The sequence below is a fragment of the Poromitra crassiceps genome, assembly GCF_964638095.1.
Source record: "Poromitra crassiceps genome assembly, chromosome: 5".
In the NCBI taxonomy this organism is placed as follows: domain Eukaryota; kingdom Metazoa; phylum Chordata; class Actinopteri; order Beryciformes; family Melamphaidae; genus Poromitra; species Poromitra crassiceps.
Window position 1 is genome coordinate 35,930,136 of NC_139642.1, and position 14,686 is coordinate 35,944,821.

The 14,686-nt window shown below is 42.1% G+C and overlaps 1 protein-coding gene across 1 annotated transcript in view; it reads right to left on the bottom strand.

Moving 5' to 3' along the window:
* Positions 1 to 319: 319 nt before the first annotated feature.
* LOC310777299 (calpain-5-like) overlaps positions 320 to 14,686 on the bottom strand; it is a 43,275-nt gene continuing 28,908 nt past the window's right edge. Inside the window, exons 4-13 of the mRNA XM_083637611.1 lie at positions 11,232 to 11,440; positions 9,806 to 9,998; positions 8,505 to 8,698; positions 5,781 to 5,858; positions 5,250 to 5,445; positions 5,020 to 5,142; positions 4,272 to 4,468; positions 3,950 to 4,071; positions 3,165 to 3,301; positions 320 to 2,828 (exon numbers count right to left, since the gene is read on the bottom strand). Coding sequence (XP_083493737.1) covers positions 2,652 to 2,828; positions 3,165 to 3,301; positions 3,950 to 4,071; positions 4,272 to 4,468; positions 5,020 to 5,142; positions 5,250 to 5,445; positions 5,781 to 5,858; positions 8,505 to 8,698; positions 9,806 to 9,998; positions 11,232 to 11,440 — 1,626 coding nt within the window. The 3' untranslated portion in view covers positions 320 to 2,651. The remainder of the gene's footprint in view (positions 2,829 to 3,164; positions 3,302 to 3,949; positions 4,072 to 4,271; positions 4,469 to 5,019; positions 5,143 to 5,249; positions 5,446 to 5,780; positions 5,859 to 8,504; positions 8,699 to 9,805; positions 9,999 to 11,231; positions 11,441 to 14,686) is intronic.

The window sequence follows — 14,686 nt, forward strand, 5'->3', positions numbered from 1 at the left end:
TGTATACCCCTGAACCACAATATTTCATCCCATACTTATTTTTTCAATTTACCAAACTATTCAAGACCTGGAAATGATCAAATTCATTTTTAATACTTTTCCATACCTGCATAGGAACCCTGTTAAAAATATGCTAAACTAGTGGTTAAAGAAACTGTTGGCTGACCTTCTGGATATACAATAAACGCTGTTTCATGGGAAACTCACATAAAGTTGCTCTGGTTAACAGCATCAGACAAAATGCCAAAAACATGAAATGTAATGTCAAACTGGGAGTCTGTTTGTAAAGCAGTCTAAATCATCTCAGAAAAAACATCAGTTCTGTTTTAAAATTTTAAAAGTTTGCTTTAAGACACAAAATATATAAAGTGGCAATGAACCCAATAAACCAATGGCAGTTAACACAAAGACACAGGTTATGTATTGATTGTACATAAAATATGGCTCATTTACATACTATTGCAAACTCTATGATTCTAGTTATCTATCTACAAGATAAAGTAAACTGAAATGATAAAATAATGATACAATTAATGGTAAACAAAAGTAAACAAAGACTGTGTTAAAACATATTATTGGATATACTGATGAATGCTGATAAGACAGTTGGCTGCAAGAACTAAGAATGCCATGTCATGCTCATCTCCTGTACCTGGGGGCGCAAGAGAACATATTATTTCCCTACAAGGTGCAATGAAAAGAGTACCGCAGGGATGATGTATTTTTGTAGGATTAACCAGAAATTGCGGCCATTTTGGTTCATCAGGGAAAAGGTCTATGGGGTTTTAGAATGGGGATTTCACTTCAATGCATAAAATAAGGTCTGTGGTTAACAAAAGGTTTATGGGAACGCAAATTTGGGTTCAGCAGGATAATCTTCACGAATGTTAATACCTTTTATGCCTTTTGAAGTGTTTTCTAAAAAAACGTGTTTAAAAAAAAAAACACATTTACCTTCCAAAAGTCCTAAAAGTGATTCACGTTTATGAAGATTATCCTGCTGAACCCAAATTCTCGCTCCCATAAACTTTTGTTAACCACAGTCCTTATTTTATGCAATTAAGTGAAATCCCCATTCTAAACCCCATTCACTTTTCCTCTTGTGAACCCGGAAATATACTTCCGGACTCATTCCTGCGGTGCTCTATTATCACTGTTGTACTGAAGCAGTTTACTGTCTCTCTGCTGCCACTGTGTGGCCTGATCTAGTACTGCACGGCACAAAGACACACTGACCTGTCTGTCCTTGGGTTTTACTTCATTTAACGGCTGGGTTTAGCTTGATTTGATTAAATTCTATTAGATTTTCTTCAAAATTCAAGTAATGAAAAGCATTTGGCACAATGGGGTTGCCATATAGAACGTGTCGAAAATAATACTCTGTCACTAGCAAATGAAGAACATTTTGTATTGATTGAATCAACACTTAATTGTCCCAAACCCATTTTGCATCCCTTCAGCATGCATTCAGTTTAATTTGACACAAAATGGCATGAATTAAGATAACCCTTATAGGGATAACCAATCATGGTTATGGGGCAGGATACACGCAGCACAGTGAGATCACATCTACAGTCTCATGTGGGTGCAGGTGAGATGTTGTAAACTGTATGTATATTGTACATACATACCTCCAATATGGCTGGCTGTCAATACTGTCTCTTCTTTCCTTTCTGACAAGGCTTTGAGGTGATAAATCGCTTCAGTCAAAGAGCAAAATCAGTCAATTTTCAATTTTCAGTTAAGTGATTTTGTCAAATCTGAGGCTCTAAAGTTTGTTTGGCTGCTGTTTGCCTTTGTAATAAGGCAGTTGAGGTTGTACACTTTCAAGTGGTGTGGTGGGGTCAGGTGAGGTTGTATACTTTCAGGTGGTGCGGTGGGGTCAGGTGAGGTTGTATACTTTCAGGTGGTGCGATGGGGTGGGCAGAAAATGGCACTGGTGGGTTAGGGGTTTGATTTCCAACCAGTTACACTAAAAATGTAAGCACTCATAGTAGTGTAAGTTGCTCTGCTAATGGCTTATGTTTCTTCATGATATTTAATATTTAGACCTCACATGATTTGTATTAACAAGGGAAATTAAAGTATATTATAAAGAAAAACTCAAACTGGACTACAAATATTGGCACGTTACAATAGAAAACAACACTGTTTGTAAATCTTTGGTCCAAAATAAGAATAGATAAGATTAACACACAGTTAACATGCTTTGTAAAGATGTATGGCGTAAACAAGCGTTAGTTTTCTGTGATATATTTGACTATAGAGAGACACTAAGACCTATTTTCTCTTGTATTAGTTTTTGTAGTCTAGTTTTGTGACATTAAATGATGAAAAGTTAAAGAAAAAGGAACTGACATGACACCCTGAAAAGGGCTTAAAGCAAAAGTGATGGTGAGCAAATAAATATTTTTTTGTGCATATTTCATGATTTTCTCTTAATTCTATGGAGTATTTTTGGGTGTGCATTCTTCTTCAAAGTAAAGCTTACATTACTGCCAGACATTTGCCACTAAGGAAAAATGAAGGCAAAGCTGCGGCAAAAAAAAAAGAAAGAAAAAAAAGTGGTAAACTACTGTATGAGTAAACTTGACTCTAACAAGAACAGACTGATTGTGATTGGACCCAACTGGACGGCTGCACACTCCGTCTCAGATGTTGGTGAGCACCCTGCTGGTTGACACGGTAATGGTGAGGGTTCCGGGGAGGTCGTTGTCACGGCGATCACCCTTGTCTCTCAGGTGCAGAGTCTGCTGGAAGTCTCCAGGTTCAGCTGGCAAAGTTACCTGACCCATGAAGGAGTCCATCATCACGTTATGGTTATAGATCTGAGGAAGAGAGAGAAAGAGAGAGGGAGAGAGGATTATTGTTAATTCTTTAACTTAAATATTTGTTATTATTTTTCATAAGATAGGAGACAACTTTAATGATGCCTAGTGTGTGTGTGTGTGTGTGTGTACATATACACACACACACACACACACACACACACACACACACACACACACACACACACACACACACACACACACACACACACACACACACACACATATATATATATATATAAATTACAAAAAAATATATGTATATATAATTATGCACTTCATAACAAATGAGAGACATATAAGAACACATGAACACTCAAACACACACACACACACCTGGACGCTGATGGCCTGGTTGGGTTTCTTCCTGTAGAAAAGGCCCTTGGTGTCAAAAACAGGGCTCCGCGTGTCTTTATGGACTGGAGAGCGAACCTTCTCCCTTTCACAGTGAATTATCACATAGGGGTCTGACGCTGGGACACACACACACACACACATACACATACACACACACACACACACACACACACACACACACACACGGTACATATAATTACTGCATTGTGATTTTGACATATGTTTAGAAATAGTGGATGATGGACCTTTGGTAATTACTTTTTTCTTTCAAACAGACATGGCCATTTGGTGGCCACAAACATATTTTTTCAGCTAGCTCTTTTTCTAGCCTGGTTGTTAGACATTATGAACCAACTGTCAGTTCTCCACCGGATGATGGAATCAGATGTGGTTGCAAGGAGATTTCTAACAACTGCAAAGCCTCTACACAGGGTTTTAGAAATGAACTTTTCATATTATACGCAAAGTTACTTCTCACGTGATCGCTTGGAGCACGGCAAGAAATCCATCTTGCCGTGCTCCAAGCTATTGGTTTTTACTCCGTCCCAGCAGTGGGCTGGACCACTCAAGGCAGCTACGGGCGAGATTTAGGTGTGAAGCAAGCGAGAAGCAAGTCTGTGATAGATGGTGATAGACAGGTGGTTCATCTAATCACCTGCCAGGTATTTTTTGAACATGCCCGCACTATTCAAAACAATTTTCCAAGGACAAGTTCCACATGGTTCTGTCTAACAAACCATTTTGCAGCGTCAGGTTATATGTACCTCCACCAGAGTCTTGTCCTGCCAGGCCGTCAGCCTGCAGAATGTGGACCTGAGTGACCAGAGAGGGATAACCACACAACCCTGACCAGCAGGTCTGAGGAGGCTCATCCAGAGTTAACTCCCTGTAGGAGACAGACAGACAGACAGACAGACAGACAGACAGACAGACAAGGAGAGAGAGAATGAATTCAAATGATTTATGACTTCATTTGAGTAACAAGCTCAGCACTGGTAACAGCAAACATGGAAGGTTTGACACCAAACCAAAAACAGCAGAGACGGCAGTAAAGTGGCCTCCAGACAGACTTAGTGACAGCCTTACGTGCAGTCGGCTGGCACGTCGGTGAAGATGCGGAGCAGGAAGTCTCCCTCCAGGCTGGGGTCGAAGGTCGTGGGGATGACGACATAGCGCCCCTGCTTCAGCTCGATGCGCAGGAACACACACCTGGAGTTAATGTAGACGCTGCCACCCACCTTCTGCTGGGTGACGTGCATACGGTAGGTTCTGTTCAACTCCACCTACAGTACATACATAGACGCACACAGGTATACACAACACACACATTACAGTTTCATTTGGCCACTTTGCTGCGGTACTGCTGCTGCGGTCAAAGTGGGGCTTTTGTTATTTAAATGTTTTCTTTATTCTTTACAAATGATTGATACCGTGTTTACCCTGCTTTGAGAGACAAAATGGCTGCTGTGAAAAGGGTCTATTGTAAACAGTCAATGCTAGTGAGAGATGCTGCAACAGCAGAGGGCCTTGTAGAGAGAGAGAGAGAGCGAGCGTGACAGGTGTGTGGTCAGTGGAAGTCGGTCCGTCGATGCATCGCATCGCATCCAGCCAGCCATCCCGCACCGTTCCGCACCGATGCAAACATTGGCTGAACATTATTAGACATCGCTGTAAATGTGTGGGGGAATTTCCTGCATTATAAATGCTAGATTTATGGGAATGGATGAAATTATGCGCAATACCCGCAATCTTAAACTGAAATTCTCGTCCTGTATGTAATAACTATCATACACACACACACACACGCATGCACACACACACACACTGTGCTGACCCTGTGTAAGTCGAAGCCGATGGCCAGGTTTTGTCCTCGGCCCTCTTTCAGTGTGGCTCGGCGGTCTCTCTGCTGCAGACAGATCAACACCTCGTCCTCCGGCTTCTTCACGTCAAACATGTACTACACACACACCACAAAGGGAGATGAATATACTGTACACACAGAGATACTAGTTATACCATCACTTGCTACCCAGCCAACCTGGAGAGACACACACACACACACACCTGCGGGTTCTGGAGGAAGGACTGCTTGTTGTTGATACAGCCCCCTGCGCGGTTGCTAAGTGGGTCGTCGTGGCGACGCCAGGAGCCCCGCATCACAGCCTCCTCCCAGGTCTTATGGAAACTCAGGTGGGATGTGTTGATCAGACGACACAGGATCAGGTCTGTGAAGTTAGCCACGAAGTCATCAAATGTCATCCTGAAGGGAGAGGGAGTGAGAGAGATGGAGTGAGAGAGATGCATAGAGAGAGATGAGAGAGAGAGGCAGAGAGAGATGATCAGATAAGTCTGCTATGAGAGAGAAAGAGAGAAAGAGAGAAAGAGAGAGGTGTGAACTCAGGTAGAATGTGTTTATAAGACACCTCAGAATCAGTGAAATTAGCTATGAAGTCAACAAAACTAACCCTGGAGACATAGAGAGAGAAGTCATGATGGAATGGATATAACAGACACCAGAGAAGTGGGTCGTCAGCAAATGTCACAAGCAGGTAGTCACTGTCAGCCACCAGGTGGGAGTGTTGCACCACGACTCACCAAAACTCTCCGTCATCCTGCACGGTGACACCGATGTTCTCCCTCTCACTCTTACTGACCTTCTGCCACTCTTCAGAGCTGCAAACAGGAGAGAGATTATTGACTCTCTCATACACTGAAATCAAGGTAAATTCATCAATCCACAAAATGATATGCACAATTCACTGATGTTGCTCTTTTTAAACTCAGGTAGCCAGTTTGAATCCTTGGGCCAGCAGATATGGGTGGATAAAGTCAATGAACAAAGTAATAAAGGTATCATCAGTAAACATGTCATCCACTGCAGAAAATATGTCAGTAATAAAACACTTTTTTTTTTAGATTATTTTTTGGGCACATTTGCTTGTTTTCAGATAGGACAGTAGGCAGACAGTAAAGGTGGGGACAGAGAGAGGGGATGACATGCCGCAAAGGACCTCAGGTCGGATTTGTACCCGAAGGACGGAGCCTCCGTCGTACGCGTGCTACCAGGTTAGCACAATACTTCCATGGTTTTGACCTTAACTGCAGCAATCGCACTTGGACCAGTCTACGTCATTTTACAAACTGTAACGCAGAGGTTGAGATGCATCGCTCGCCCACGTTTTGTCAAAATCTGATTCATGTGGACAGAGACAGGCCATACTTCATCATACCAAAACTTCATCATGGAGGACAAAAATGCTTCCCAGACTTCTCTCACTCTCTCTCCCTTCCGCAGATATTCAGTCTGGCTGTATCCCTCTCTCTTTCTCTGGCTCTCTGGCCTCCCCACTCTTTCTCTCTCACCCCCCATCTCTCTCTTTCTCTTTCTCCTTCCCATTTCCATTTATTCATTAACTCTCTCTCCCTCTCTCATGAATCATAACCTTTATTATCCCTGGAAATTCAATTGGCAACAGGGGGATCCAGTGAATACCCATGTGAAGGCTTAAGACATACAGGGCCCTATTCTCCCACAGGCCTTCGGCGCTAAAACGGGCCTTAAACGCAAAAAAACGTGCCTTGCGCCTGCCTCGGGAAGATATCAATATGGCTTTACGCTGCCAAATGCGCTTTAGGCCGAATGGGCGTGGCGCAGTCCCAGAATGGGCCAGAATGGGCGTGTCGGCCTTAAATCTCGGCGTAATGATATCTTCCCACCTGGCGTAAATTTAGCGCTTTGCGCTTTTGAAAACCAGGCCTATTCAGTGCGCCAGTTGCAAGGAGCGCTCTTCTGCCTCTCCCCTGTCACCCTTCTCTGTCTCTCTCTGAAACCAGGCCTATTCAGTGCGCCAGTGCTCTTCTGCCTCTTCTCTGTCACCCTTCTCTCTCTCTCTGACTCCCTCGCTTAGACAGGCACAACACACTTCCCATATAGGAAAAATAAGTTGTAAGTTGCCTGGCATGTCCCAGCATGCATTGTGCTTCTCCATTTCGCTACTAAATAGCAACCAAATGAGGCGAAATAGATATAAAAGGTCGATCTAAATTAATGTGTAATGGTAACACAACCTGCAATTGTACACATTTCAATATTGGACCAAATTAAACATCGAAATGAATACACCACCCTATGTGAAACATATATGTCCTCCTGGGCCTATATATATCTCTTGTGGATTTAACGTGATTTAGATAAGTGACAGCGGAACGCGCTTCTACTGTCATGTGCTATACTGTGATGTCCGCTCCAATAACTTGGCCCTACTTCACATTTAGTTTTACAATAAAAACACATTTATGCAATGACTTTACATAATGTAGGGTATATTTATGTGCATCATTCTACCTGCAGCAGGGGAGAGAAAACGATATCTTTCTGGACAAACTTTCACCAATATAAAATTAATCTCATCATATAGGGATAGGCTATATTTTTCTAGCTGATGCCTTTAGAACATTCTTTTCACTTTGATCTTGCTATAGTGTAGCGTATTTACATGCTTGCAGTATTTAAACTGCAGTTAGATTGGTTTGAGAAGCATAATAATATGGAATAATAGCCTATATATGGAGACAGACAGACTGGATGAAGGGAGGGGGGGGGGGCAGAGCGCTTGGCTTTTGTCTGGTTTTGCTGGACCACTGGAATTGGAGCTTAAAAGGCAAGCGTGCGATTCGTTTATTGCACTTATCCAATGAGCATGACGGTGTATAATTTTACGCTTAAAAGGCGTGGTTGTAATGCTTTAGGCTGCGTGTAGCGCCAAGACCAAGATATCAAGTGCGCTGGTCCACGCCCACTGCGCCAGGCGCTCGGCGTAGAAACTAGGCCGATGCAACGATAGGGGCCACAGACGTTGAAAACAGTCTCTCTCTCTCCTTCACTCGTTATCTGTCAATTTAAATTATTGCAGTTTCAAAGTAGATAAAGGAAAAAGAAGGTTCAAGGTGTACTTTATTGTCTCACTGGGGGAAATTACTTTTGCTGGCAAAAATGGCAACAACAATAAAATCTGGTGACGACAATAAAACCATAAACAAGCGCGAATCCTCAATAGCTGCAGGATGGCAGGGGCAGCCCACCCTACTCTGCCACCTTGCATTTCAAAATGTGCCCCTCCACCGCCCCCTTTTAGCCAATTGGCATGAACACAAACACACATACTCTCATGCCAAATTTCCACCTCCTAGCGTGAAAACTGTGCCCGGTGTGGTGAACTTTTTGTGGACCGACCGACCGACCAACCAACAGAGCGACCTATAGCCTACTGTAGCAACTAAAAATAGCAACAAAAGCTCCTCTCCACTTGTCCTGCTCACCTGTCGCTCCAGGCTCCGTTCCACTCCTTCTCTCCCCAGGGGTTTCTCATGCGGATCATGGTGAGCTTGTCTGATTTGAAGTAGGCCAGCAGGCCGTGGCCCAGCCTCACCTTGCGGACGTCTGTCACCGCGTAGGCGTGGCCCTTCACCAGGCCGCAGGCCAGCCGCGCCTCCATGTCCGCCTCGCTGGTCGCCTGCAGCACCAGCCACTCATTATCAGTAATTTGTTCATTCATTCATTCCTTTATTCAGTCAATTGTTCACTCAGTCATTCAATCACCCAGTCATTACTAAATTCAGTCATTCAGTTATTTGGCCGTTCCTTTATGCACTAATTAATTCAGGCATTCCTTCGTCCATTTGTTGCGTGTCTGCCTGTGTGTGTATTTGTGCCTGTGCTCATAAGCATGTGTCTACCTGCATGTGCCTAAGAGAGGAAAAAGTCAGCTCACTGCAGCTCCAGTAATTCATCCCATGTGATGCTTCGAGCTACTGCTCTTCTTCAGACATAACACACGCATACAAAGATGGCATACACCGTACCCTGGGTCAGATGATCATCACATGACCTTGGTGAGAAAAAACATGTAATACATAGTAGATTTGACCCACTGTTATAAAGAAGTGATAGAACATACTTGTAAATAAAAAATACACACATATGATACAGTATGTACATATATAATATACAGTCAAATATAGAAAAAGCCCTCACAGCACATATGAAAATTACATCAGGCCAGTGGCCGTCATACCTTAAAAATTGCCTCTATTAAGAAGGGAAATGTCACTAAGACATAAAAAGAGGAGACTACAATATTCAGCTCAGAATATGCATGTCTTATATCAGAAGAAGAGCGCTAGCTCCAACTGTCACATGGGATGAATTAAATGAGCTAAATGGGAGCTACAGTGTGCAGACTCTTTTCTCTCTTATGCCATCTTTTTTTGGTCAGGCACCTGAAGGTTTTTTGGATGTGTGCGACTCTTTCACAGTTTGTACCTGCATGTGCCTGTGTGATGATGTGTGTGTTTCTGTAAGTGTATTCATTTTTCAGTGTGTACATACTTTAGGTCTGGGTATTGGTATGCGACACCTATAAGGTATCGACCGAAATAACCCAGTACCAAGTAGTATCGAAACTTCTCCAGTCAAACGTTACCTGCATTCCATCCTTTTTGTACACAGATAATATTTATATATATATATATATAAATAATTTTATATGCTTTTGCTCTCAGCCAATCACCGCAAGTGTTCTTTGATTGAATGCGACGTGTGATTGCGTGTGCGCGCTCACCTTGATAGAGCAGCTGATCAGGCCTCCTCTGTTGTGGACTTTGAGCACTCCCTCAAACAGCTCACTGCGTTTCTGCTCGTCGTCTTTCAGCCCGTTCTCCATCAGGTCCACCGGCTCCGAAACACCGCCGGTGAAATCCACCAGGGCGTCGGCCGTGTTGCCCCCATCCATCGCCTCATAACACCCGTACATCCTAAGACACACACACACACACACACACACACACACACACACACACACACACACACACACACACACACACACACACACACACACAAAAGTAGACACAAATTTCACACATTCATTTATTCCTTCATTCTAACATTAACATCAACACAGATCTAAACATTTATTACCATACTTTAGGGCTGAATTTCTCACCAGTTTCGTCATGTCTAACAGTAACCCAGATGTCAACGTGTGTGCAATGTTAGAGTGATGCATCAGAAGTAGAGGTGTGTGATATGGCCCTAAATAATAACAATATCTTGACAAAACACTAAAACATATTTTATTATTAATTTCATTTCAATTTGCAACAAAATAAGTGTTTGTGTGAGCATAAAGGTAAGGGTTTGCCTTCAAATATTACCACTGTCACACTACTGAAGTTGGTGTGACATCATTACATCAACAACAAGTCGGAATATTGCCATTATCACGATATTACAATACGAATTGTAGGCGATATGAATATGAATTGTAACGATGTATCGATACCGATAGGATATGGTACACCCCTAATACAAATAACAAACATTGATTCAACATCAGCTTTGTAATAATGAAATAATGTGGATTCAATATTCAATATGGATTTACAGTGACACAAAAATCATTGGCAGGCATATTGTGATCATTCCTTTTGAAATGTTCCCTTTATTTTCATTTTAAATGTACTGTATTTGACATGTTTTACAATTTCATTTCTTGAGTTGGTGACTTCTTAATTGCAGCCCCACTTAGTCACTCTCAGATTGAAAGAAGACTAACAAATTACATTTTACTGGCAAGTCAGCATAGAATCCTGCTGTAAATAAAACAGGGTTAATTATATATTGTTTCAAGGTTAACTTTATGTTAAATCAATGATTGCACTTGAATTCAACTAACATTATTTCAGGGTGCAAAATTTATTTTAATTTAATTTTAAATTCAATATATTTCAACACTAATTTAATGTTGACATCTGTATTTAACCGTAATCCTAAACCTGCACCAGTGTCTGCTGCTGTGTTTGAATTGCAGAATGGCTGGGAGAAGCTGGGTGCGGAAAGTGAATGAGAAACACTCAACTGCTCCCTTCAGCCCTACGCACGGGCGCGCGCGTGTGTGTGTGTGTGTGTGCGCGCGCACACACACACACACACACACACACACACACACACACACACACACACACACACACACAGGTGGAAGTGCTCACTTGGCGTAGGCCTTCTCCACCAGCGCGCTCCAGAACTCGTTGGTGTCGTTGGAGTGGCAGTACACCAGCTCTCCGTTCGCCGTGGGCAGCCGGTCGTCGATCACTACGTCCACCCACTCCCCGAAGCGCCAGAAGTGGAAGTGGAAGATCCCGGCGTAGGAGTCTGACTTCTCCTTATCCCACTCCTGCTCCTTCCAGTCGGGAATCACCTGAACACAGAAACAACATCATGTTTCAAATTATGAAGCCTCAGGGTGGCAAAAAAATATGAAGAGAGATGCTGTTAACTGAACTCCACTCCATGCAGGCATGCACACAAACAGACATATAGGCAGTTTGATGGGGTCATACATAGGAAGCTCTCCAGTTAGAGTCCATTGCCATCATCACAGAGAGGGTAACCATTGATATAGACAAGAATCAGTTCACGGAAAAATAGGAATCTTCACTGACCTGAATAAAAGGCAAAAAGGCAAAAATGTCTGCTTTTTATTATCAAACAGAGTACAAAAGATTGTCTTGGTCAGTTCGGTCTCACTCAGACTGCGTCTGTGTGCGAGGGAAAAGGCAAGAGACTGACGCCTGAGGCCGTGTCCTATAGTAAACCATACTAGGGATGTTCATCAATTATCGAAAATTGATAATTGATCGTTAAGGAATTGAATCGATCATGTGGAATTTTGATAGATTATTATTATTACCGGTATTCTTTTTTTTTTTTTTGCGGACTAGGTTTGGGTGGAATTCGTTCCTCCTCGCCCCACTCCATTGCACAGCCAACTAACGTGAGGTGGAGCTTCATATAGTCTCTAGTTTTCTGGCTGGGCACGGGCCTTTGTGCCAACAAAACTGTTTTAAACATGGGGAATTCACACCCAGCGGTCTGCGGACCTCAGTGAGGCTCAGGCCTATTGATTTGACTCTTGTGCTGTCACCTAAGCTGGAAGACGCTGATTGCCTTACATCATGTAACCTGACATGTAACATGTTTGTTTACCTGGCCACAGCGCTAGTGTCTGATATTCTTACTACACAGCGGCATCGCCATTATAGCTGGCCGAGAATGCGCAACGTTATTACCAGACCACAGTAACAAATATATATATATATATACTGTATATATATATATATATATATATATATATATATAATTATTATTATTATTACGCTATCGATAATCGATAATTGATCGTTAATTTTCCCGATTTTCGATTATGGAAATTGTTCAAAATGAACATCCCTAAACCATACAATACAGCAATACACATGAGATAATGCAATTAATCGACAGCACAGCAATATTCAATAGTCAGCAGTCACATGATCTCAATAAAGAGTATACAATGACCATATATGGGCATACAGTACATCCGATACAGAACCAGGGGAAGTTCAGCCGGTCAAGGGTTCACCGAATACATCATAATGTACATGATCATACATACATGATCATTACAATGCAGAAGTGGCTTACACAATGAGTCAATGGGGACACAGACCTATACAACATGAAATCAGGTCTGGCTGAGCACATGATTCTAATAAGATCTCAATAAGTGTAATGAATCATAATGAATAGATACAGTACATACAGTGTACATAGTGAGGAGACGGTCCTCCGGGTTAGGAGTGATACAGAATGATATAAGTTTTCCCCTGACAATGGGTTCTACATGATCTTGGCAATACACAAATGGCTGGGGAAATGTCCTATCGGTATCCGAGCAACATGTGAGGGTAATTAAGTAGAAGGATGGTCTAGTAGTCTCTTGGCTGTTTTCATTGTAACTTATATGAAAATCCCCAAGTGGGAGAAAAAAGTCAGCTGGTTACACAACACACTGAATATGAGAATAAGCATAAACATTTATTATATGTTAGAAATGAAATATAAATGTAGAATAAGTATAAAATGTATAATGTATTATAAAGACATATTAGCGTGTAATACAATATAAAAGCATTGATGTTTTGCAAGTACATTAAATGAGCATAAAACATAGGTAGATTAAATTTGCCATGACACAGCTGGAGCTTGAATGAAGTGTTGGAATGAGCAGATACAGAACATGGATGTGTTGTACAGTTTGCAAAAGAAAAACTTTCTACATTTGAAGCCAAAGCCACTTAAGAGTGATAATCTCAAAAACGTTCCTGTAAATAAATGTCTGTTAAGTCGCTATATATCTGATAGTGAGTTAACACAATGGTGATTGAGCCTACGGCCAATTAAATTGATTGAAGTCTTAGCATTTTCAGTATTGCAGCATTTGTGAACTTGTGTGTGTGTGTGTGTGTGTGTGTGTGTGTGTGTGTGTGTGTGTGTGTGTGTGTGTGTGTGTGTGTGTGTGTGTGTGTGTGTGTGTGTGTGTGTGTGTGTGTGTGTGTGTGTGTGTGTGTGTGTGTGTGTGTGTGTGTGTGTGTGTGTGTGTGTGTGTGTGTGTGTGTGTGTGTGTGTGTGTGTGGTGACACACCGGGTGGGTGGATCTAACGCAATAGAATCACTCTGTGTTTGTTACCGTAGGTTCCAGACAACTATTGTGTGAAGTACTGTAGGATAACAAGCTACTTTTTTCCCTGTATCTGCTAGCATTACGGGTGCTTACTATTACTATGGCCGAACAAGCTGACTAATGTCACATACAACAGTTTGGATCTCACCTGCAATTACCACTCATCGCCATAGGTGTCACGCAAGAGAACAAAACTGAAATCTAAGAAAGTATCACTTGAAGAGAACATTTAAGGGGAAACTCAGGGTCAGCCTAAAAAGGGTGAGTAAGCCGTATTCTGAAAATAAAAGGTGGGTTAGATGGATTTACCCTCCTCTACATCCCTTACTATCATCAACCATCTGTTGTAGGACTGCATGGTCTTCTACTGGTTAAGAAATGGCACAACCACTTGGGCTTATAAACGCCTTAAAAACACCGGATAAACTCAACAACACATGTTAGTCAACCTGAAATTAAGAGTTTATCTTAATTAAATTATATATATATATATTTGGGAGATACAAGTGACAATATGCTAAAAACACACATGCATTTGTGAGCACTCACTGGGTTTGGCTGGAAAAAGCTTTTTGATGACGAAGGTAGTTTTTGTTAACAAGGGAATGCCATCCACCCTCATCCTATGCTGAAATCCCCCTGGTACACACACTAACGGCAAGATCCACTGACACACACGCAACGCACGCACGCACGCACGCACGCACACGCACACACACACACACACACACACACACACACACACACACACACACACACACACACACACACAGTAGAGTGTAATTTAAATAAGCGATCCATTGAGCTATGACTAGTCAAGCTCCCAGAAGCCCTTAGGAAACTCCCAGTTCCCTGTCATACGTCATTGCTGCCTCCTGTTGCCTAGTACACTCAAACATCCTCACAGCTCACACCACTAGGCTACAAACAAACAAACCATGA